This window comes from Homarus americanus, unplaced genomic scaffold, assembly GCF_018991925.1.
Source record: "Homarus americanus isolate GMGI-L3 unplaced genomic scaffold, GMGI_Hamer_2.0 scaffold27336, whole genome shotgun sequence".
Lineage (NCBI taxonomy): Eukaryota > Metazoa > Arthropoda > Malacostraca > Decapoda > Nephropidae > Homarus > Homarus americanus.
In genome coordinates this window covers 1-9026 of record NW_024747451.1, presented here as the reverse complement: position 1 = coordinate 9026, position 9026 = coordinate 1, and the positions used below count along the sequence as shown (strand labels likewise).

The 9026-nt window shown below is 43.0% G+C and overlaps 1 protein-coding gene across 1 annotated transcript; it reads left to right on the top strand.

Moving 5' to 3' along the window:
* Nucleotides 1-3129: 3129 nt before the first annotated feature.
* On the top strand, nt 3130-8194 carry LOC121879610 (endochitinase-like). The gene is made up of 4 exons (XM_042386277.1): nt 3130-3396; nt 3775-3940; nt 4554-4653; nt 8047-8194. Exons 1-4 carry the CDS (start codon nt 3157-3159, stop codon nt 8168-8170), a joined length of 630 nt encoding a protein of 209 aa, XP_042242211.1. The 5' UTR covers nt 3130-3156; the 3' UTR covers nt 8171-8194.
* The last annotated feature ends 832 nt before the right edge of the window (nt 8195-9026 follow it).

Below are 9026 nucleotides of genomic sequence, written 5' to 3'. Positions count from 1 at the left end.
ATATACTGAAACGGGGTGGTAATATCGACAATATTTACCTAGATTTTGCCAAGGCTTTCGACAGTGTACCCCCATGAAACGCTGAAAATCAAACTGGAAGGGTACGGAATTCGGGGAAATGTCCTAGCGTGGATAGAAGACTTTCTACATGACCGCAAGCAGTGTGTGGTGATGAATGGTACGAAATCGTCATCCGTACCTGTCACAAGTGGGGTACCACAGGGCAGTGTATTGGGCCCGCTGTTGTTTGTTTGTTTCATAAATGCCATGCATGACGTTGTACACTCCTCCATACATATGTTTGCCGATGACGCCAAGTTATTTCGGGAAATTAAGAACCAAGCGGACTGTGAAGAGCTGCAGAAGGACCTCTGTGGGCTCCAGGAATGGTCGAAGAAACGGCTGCTGAGATTCAATATCACGAAGTGTAAGAGGATGCACCTGGGGTGTACCAACGGTAAGGAGGCCTATCTTATGTCCCAACGGGATGAAGAAACTGCACTAGTTGAGACGGAATGTGAGAAGGACCTAGCTATGTATGTTGACAATGAGCTGAAGTTCTCGGGTCATTGCGAGAAGAAGGTAAACCAGGCAAATAAATTATTGGGTCTTATAAGAAGGTCGTTCAGATATCTAGAAGGTCCGTCCCTAGTAACGATCTTCAGGAGTGAAGTGCTTCCCCATCTGGAGTACTGTCACTCCGTCTGGTCCCAGAGATATGCTAAGGACTGTCAGTTGGTTGAAAATGTTCAAAGGAGGGCCACCAGACTGGTGCCTGCACTTCGGCACTTCAGCTACCCTGAGAGATTGGAGTGCCTGAACTTGCCTAGCTTATACTACAGACGGGTAAGGGAGGACCTAGTAGAGGTGTATAAGCATCTCAGGGGGCACTACTCAGTCGAGTGTCCTTACTTGGAGCTGGCGGACGCTCGCCCCACAAGGGGTCACAGCTCACGATTGAAGAAGCCGCAAGTCCAGAAAACTGTGAAGGCAAGCTTTTTCGGAGTAAGGGTTATAAACTCTTGGCACAATCTACCAGAGAGTGTTGTGACGGCACCGAGTGTGAGCTCTTTCAAGACAAGACTTGACCAACACTGGAGCGGGTTTAGATACATTCAGGAGCCGGTGCATGCCCAGTATTTGCCAACAATGCGTGACAGAGACGTGACCGATCGCCCGGGCGGCTAGCGAGCCGATCTTTTGGTGAAGAAGATAAATGAAAAGGAAAAGTAATCAGAGACGTGACCGATCGCCCAAGCAGCTAACGAGCCGATCAGTGGCGAAGAGGATAAAAGTATGAGTTGCTGACAGTTTGTGCTCCTCCATTTTTCAGGTCACAGTCTTAGGCCGCACACCATGACAAACTTCAGCACACGCTATCTACAGGGGCAGGTGTGCTACTCACACACACACACACACACACACACACACACAAAGTTTAGGGAAAGTAATCCAAATTGATAGTTGTCACCTTCTGCCTCTAGGTGCGATTTCCTGAAGGCCACACACTACACTACACTACACTACACTACACTACACTACACTACAACTACACTACACTGCACTATACACTGCATTACATATAAACCCCCTTCCCCCCCTCTCTCTCTCTGCAAGTCAACATACTGTATAAAACATTGTTAATTATTATTTATTACTCTGGGGCGCATTACTAATATTCAAAAGACCCCTGTGACTCCTGTCATATCGGAGCAAGTGGTAAGGATTGTGAAACCTGATTTGTTTATACAGGGTACTGAGTATAATGAGTAATCATTTGCCTTGTTTTAGTCTCTGCCAGTTGAATGGGACAGTGTGGACAATAAATGCCTGTTCCACATGAGCGATCCTGGTGTTCGGCAATTTTGACCCTCAATTGCCGTTTGGTTTAACCTACTTACGTCGCTTACAACAATTGTATAAGTAAACAATATAGGACTGTAGATAACCACGAAAGCTCTTGTATCTTTACGTTTTTGTTTCCTTTTGGTAACCTAATAATATGAATTACGTTTCATAATTCTGGGGGTGTATTCATGAGACATACATAAGGAGGATGTGGTACATGTATGATGGCGTCCCAGCTCATTTTGCTCGAGTAAAAATGGAATTACAAAATGTTGGGTATCCTGGCAGGGTGGATAGGGCCCTGTACCATTGGCGCCTCGATTACCTGACCTAAATCTCCTTGACTTCTACTTGTGAGGTTACGTTAGAAGTAAAGTGTATGCTGCAGAGGTCCCGACTCGCGAGGAATTGTTGCGCCGAGTGCAAGACAATGCCACGATCATTCACAACACACCTGGAGTATTCGAGCGTGTACGACATTCACTTTTACGACGGGCTGAAACCTGTATTCAACATGGCAGGAATTTTTTAAATTTAAAGTAAAATCCATATCAGATTGTATATAAATTGTACTAAAAACACTCAATAGATTTTACCACATTCCAACGCCATGGGGTATTGACACAATGATCATGAAGTCATTTACCCTTATGTACTGTATGGCTCAGTAATACACCACCAGAATTATGAAACACATACACATATAAATATATATATATATATATATATATATATATATATATATATATATATATATATATATATATATATATATATATATATATATATATATATATATATATATACAAAGAAAAATAAACATGCTTACAAAAGTATGGTGTACATTCGGTAAAAAGATATCTTTATAATTCTTATGTGAAACAAATTGACACCACGGACGAAGGTTTTTTGATAAAGCCCCATGAAGCATGCTGTTATTCATCAATCATATTACAACGAACTACGTAATTTAAAATTTTGAATGATATAACTAAAATAGGCCTATCATAATAGGTAGGAAATGTCTCACAATCACGCTTACAAGCCCTAGCGAGACAACACGAGTGTTCAGTTCTTAATTCATCTAACCCTTCCTGGAAGATATTTCTTTACACAACCAAAAATGCTGCTGGTTAATGTTTACAGAGGCCAACGTGGTAACATCTGGAGCCAGTTACAGTACAGTACTTCATCTCGTGTTGGTTAAACTTTTACCATGGAAGAGTGATTTTTTTTTGTCATGAGGAGACATATCAAGTACTTGTGCCACTACAGTATCCGTAATAAGTTACTACTTCTTGTTTCAGTATGGCACGGACGTGGTGGTTGGGCGTGGCAGTGATGAGCGTGATGGTTGCAGTAGCTGTAGCCACCATGAAAGATAGGAAGGCGCGTATCGTCTGCTACTTCTCCAACTGGGCCATATACAGACCTGGACTCGGCAGCTACGGCATCAGCGACATCCCTGTCGAAAAGTGTACACACATTGTTTACTCTTTCGTCGGTGTCTCCAATGTAACCTGGGAGATCTTAGTGCTCGATCCTGAGGTGAGAGATCCCTTACTCATGTATATTACTGTAATCATTATTTGTTAATATATATCCAGACTTTAGAACTATTTTGCTAAGTCATGAACACAAGTTTTTAATTAATAATTTATTTATGAACATGAAAATTTTTGTCCTACAAGGGTGAGAAACACTTGGGATGGTCCATATACTGTAAACCTTTTTCTTTCAGTCAGACCAGTATGTTATCCACCTACCATATTCAGCCACCGGTAACTAGTAACAAGAACACATTTTAGCTCTCCGACTTTCTTAGTCCTTCAACGTAGGCTGTGAACACTCACATATCTCCACCAACCTTTTTACATAAACCTACGCTGAGAACCTACATTAATCTCTTTATCTTTGAACCTTCAGTTAGATTTGGACAAGAATGGTTTCCAAAACTTCACGAACCTGGCCAAAGCCAACCCCAACGTGAATTCGATGTTAGCGATAGGAGGGTGGGGAGAAGGTGGCAAGAAGTATTCCCAGATGGTACAGATCCCCGCGCGAAGGACCTCGCTCATCGCCAGCGTCGTTGGTCAGTGATCATTCCAGTTTTCGTTGAAGTTACTATGTATGGGTGTGTGAAGGGGTGATTCAGATGTGTATGGTGGAGGGGGGATATGAGTGCATTTATGAGGGTTGGCTGACAACCTGAATAACACATAAATTCACTCACATCAAAAATAGGCCTTTGCACTGCTCCCATGAATGGTCTGCCTCCCGTCTTGTCTTCATCTACCGAACAATGTAGAGATGTGGTGATCATCTTAAACTTGGACACAAGGGGGAAGGACTTAACCTATGAGCAGAGCCTTCAACACCAGGGAGAAGTTGGGAGCCTTAGTGTTACATTCAATGCTCATTTTTCTCAAGGTTACTTTCACTCTGGGATGACCAGATGTGACTTACCAGTCACAGCGATTTTTTAATTAGTGACAAAACACAGATATTTAAGGACTGCAACAAAACCCTTTCATAAAATTAAATGTTATATAGTTCGATTTTGAAATGAGCTACGGTACAGTTATAGCTCGCAGCTACTAAAATCTAATTAGTATACAAGTACCCACTTTTATCCCTGTATAACTCCTCTTATTTTATTATGTAAGGGGAGTCATTTTCTAATCTTCTCTCCCTGTGTGATACAGAATACATGAACCGCTTCGGATTTGACGGCTTCGACTTGGACTGGGAGTATCCCGGGGCCACCGACCGTGGTGGAACCTACAGTGACAAAGACGCCTTTAGGTGAGTCATTCGGTTTCTTGATGACCTTCAGAGTACCATCACATCACAGATGCAGTCCTGTTATTCTGATGACTTACTTTTTTAAAAATAAGCACGTTAATGCCATATTAGGGTGTGTCATACGGAGGCGAATTTTTTTTTTTGAGTTTGAAAAATTGGCCCATGGTATTAATGATGTAGTTCTATGTGCAGAATCATGTGATATCTTCAGATTTGAAAAGTTTTTATTTTTTGCTAGGTAAATTGTAACTTGAAATCTTATGAAAATTCAGTATTCCCACCCTTTTACCAACACCACTAAATAGCTTATTTAAAGTAAAGTAAATGTATCAGGTTAATTTATTAGGATGAAAATGATCCAGAATAGTGAAAAGAATGATCTTGACACATTTATTAAATTTAATATTCCTTTAGAAAACAAAATCATCAAATACAAAAACCGGTTTTACTACTACGACCCGGTGTTGCTGCACACCATAGAGAACATGTCTTTCTTGCTTCTGTTTCTACTCATCACCTCCCTGCTGACCACCTGAGCTCGGATGTAGCCTTCCCTCCTCTCCTGGCTGTACACGTGACTGCTGGCCTCGCTCACTTGCTGTACACAACGCTCTATACTCTGGGTGTGCGAGGGCCAGGCAGGGACATGCATGGGGTTGTCCAGGAAAGCTCTGACTTGAACATTGGTGAGGCTGCAGGTAAGAGGGGGCTCACTGCCAGCCTGGATGTTATCCAGATCTATGAGATCAGTGAGGGTCTTGGCACCTAGATTGACTTCAGGAGTCTTCCTGACCCTGAAGGAATCGTCACCAACTGATTCGTCATGCCCAGATCCTCTCATAAGTCTCATATCCAAGATCTTTTTGACTGCCACTCTTCTCTCCTCCTCATCCTTACTGCAGAGCATTGTCTGCAGAACTGCCTCGGGATGAGCATACCAGGAAGATCTCCTCACAGTCTGCTCCACAATCTGAACAACCTTCCTTGGCTGACTCCTCAGAAGCTCAAGCTGGAAGAGAATATGCCTCGGACCTTCGGAGAACGATGACTTGACTTTGGTGTTGAACCAATTTGGCAAGTAGACACTCACGATGAATTGGACAATAAGTCTCAGGTTGTGAAGCTGGTTCCCTTTCAGTTTATGATGAGCGACCCAAATTCTGCAGAACCTGAGAGCCGTTGTGAGCCACCTAGAATGAGACTGACCTATCTGCAGGTAAGCAAGTCTATCAGCATGACCCCCAGTTTTGATGGCACTGCAAATCATGTAACCATAGTACTGGTCAGTACTCAGGTCAACAATGACAGTATGTGCAAGCTCAACGAGTGGAGGGCCAAACTGTGATTTTTTTCTAAAGCTCGGATTTATTTCTAACTCAGCAGAGTCCAGCATCTTGCCAAGAGGACCAGACCATCTGTTGTTTGAAAGAGTCTTGCCATCCAGCTCCTGGATCAGATGTAAGCCTGAGTGGCACTGTTGGTGTGGAGGTCACAAACAACCAGACCAGTTTCCTCCCAATCTTCCGCTCTATCCACTGTATGACCCTTTGCCACCCTGTGTTCGTGTTGGTGCTGTCCCCTCCAATGGCCTGCAGGGTCTGGTCTACGCTCCTCTCTCTCTGAGCCAGTTCACAATGTTATCTGCCACTATCTCAGCTGGTTTCCTGATGTCATCTTTCTCTGGAGTGAAATGCCACAAATACTTCCCTCCTGGTTCACTGCAGCAGGGGTAGTGTTCCTCCTTCACCATGGCAGGGAACAACTTGTCAGAATCTACAACTTTCATGAACACTTTAGTGTCATCCCTTCTCCCATCAAAGAACAAACAATTGATTCCATTTTCTCTTATCCCCTTATCAAACTCCTCTTCTAGGTTACTGACAAGTTTCTCCTGAGCTCTCCTTACTTTGTTATGATCTATCACCAGGTGAACATCATCAGGTGTTATCAAACCACCGTCAATCCAGGCAGCTGTTGCTATCTCTGCAGTTTCTTTGAGACCAGTGTGGTGTCGCATGCTGGCCAGAGCTATGCTCGGGATATCTTTCCTATTTCGAATCTTATGCCTGGAAGGTTTGGGATCATTATTTTCTGGGTTAGGGACAAAGTCACCATTCTCCTGGTCAGCACTCGGATCAGCCATGGGGAAGTCATTAAACTCTGAATTAGCTTGACTCCAATCATCGGCCTTTTTTACCTCACCCTGGGCCTTCTCAAGTCTCTTTTTTTTTCCTCGGCAACTCTCCTCTTCTGTCTCTCTGTGGCAGCCTTCTGTCTCTTGACCGAATATCTTGGCTAGAAATCATGAGAGCCCCTATACTGCCAGTCTTCTCTGTGCTTTTGACAAATGCCATTTCTGATCACAGGAATCTTCTCAGTTCACGCTTGCAACACAGGAGATGTGGGCCCGGATTTCAGTCACGATCGCATCCAAACTCAGGACAGAGAACAATTGGGCACTTGCAAGTAATTATGTCAAATAACTGGTCCAGTTGCTTGGCAAAGCTGTCCTTAACTGCAAGTTTTTCTCTCCCAAGAGAGATATCTCTTGCCTTTTCCCAACTGGCTAGCAGTCTCTCACTAATCTTCTTCTGACTTGTTATGACTGGAGGCTTGAACTGAGCGTTAGCCAGAGTGTACTGTGCCAAGACAGCTTTGATCATATCACTGGCAATGTCTTTGTTTGTGTAAGTTCTTTGGTTCTTTTCACTGATTTGCCTGATTAAAACACCGTATCTCAAAGCATCTCTCAATGTAGGCAACTCCGACTTCAGGAGCTCTCTCCCAGACCCAAGATAGTGACTGAGATGGCTGGATTTTTGGTTCCTCGTCCTGACACAAGCAGCCATCGCAAATATTATCAACTTATAAATGCATCAGAATTTGAAACAGAAAAAATATTGTTAGTTGGGTTGTTAAAGAATGAAGTCAGAAAGCAATGTTCACTATTTAATTGTAATGCACTAATGCAGCTGTACGTTAAATTTTCGATAAATTTCACGTTAAAATTTACCTAGCAAAAGGTTGCAAAATATTGAAACTGAAATTATTTTCTGTTTATATACACTAAAATCTACCAAAAAAGTGATGGGCCATTAGTTTTAGCTGATCTTCCTTCCTATGACACACCCTAATGCCATATCCTCTGGAGGACTATTTACCATTTAGACAACATGCGGTGTCCAAACTGATCCATTAGCAGTTTTTATTTAAATTGACTGCCGCTTTAAGCGACATATTCTTCAAATAATACTCCAGTGACTACACGCCATCTTCTAGGTAAAACAGATAAAATTTAAGATTAGGGGTCCGTTATTGAGCTTCCAGCGCTGATAAATTTGTCCGCGTATACACCTATTAGGTGTCACAATAGCATACATACTGTACCTTCAGAGACTTCGTGAAGGAACTGAGAGCAGCCTTCGACAAGGAAGGGAAAGGATGGGAGATCTCCATGGCTGTTCCCGTCGCCAAGTTCAGACTTAGCGAGGGTTATCACGTGCAAGAGCTGTGTTAGTGAGTATTAGAATAAAAACAACTCCAGGTGTCTCTTTATGTATCACAAGATGATTGTTTCCACTCCTTGACATGATGGGTACGATCCAAAATCAAGATTCAGATATGTTGGCAGGTAAGGGGTAGCTTAGGCATGTATGAGGTAGCTTAGGCATGTGTGCAGTAGCTTATGCAGGTGTGGAGTAGCTTATGCAGGTGTGAAGCAGCTTAGGCTGGTGTGGGGTAGCTTAGTCAATTGTAGGGTAACTTAGATAAGTGTGGGGTAGCTTCGGAAGGTATGGAGTAGCTTAGGCAGGTGTGAAGTAGCTTATGCAGGTGTGGGGTAGCTTAAGCTAGTGTGGGGTAGCTTAGGCAAGTGTGAGGTAGCTAAGACAGGTGTGGGGTAGCTTAGGCAAGTGTGAGGTAGCTTAGACAGGTGTAGGGTAGCTTAGGCAGGTGTGAAGTAGCTTATACAGGTATGGGATAGTTTAGGCAGGTGTGGGGTAGCTTAAGCAGGTGTGGGGTAGCTTAGATAGGTGTGGGGTAGCTTAAGCAGGTGTGAAGTAGCTTATACAGGTGTGGGGTAGCTTAAGCAGGTGTGGGGTAGCTTAGATAGGTATGGGGTAGCTTAGATAGGTAAGGGGTAGCTTAGACAGGTGTGGGGTAGCTTAGACAGGTGTGGGGTAGCTTAGACAGGTTTGGGGTAGCTTAGACAGGTGTAATTCTGCTAGTTCTGTGTACACCTATTTATGGGTGTACTATTTATTACTTCTGTATTCTATTATTTAGACATCATGATTTTATATTCTATTATTGATTCACCTTTCATCATTTGCATTCGTTTTAACTATCTCCTTTAGGTAAATATGTTATGTACG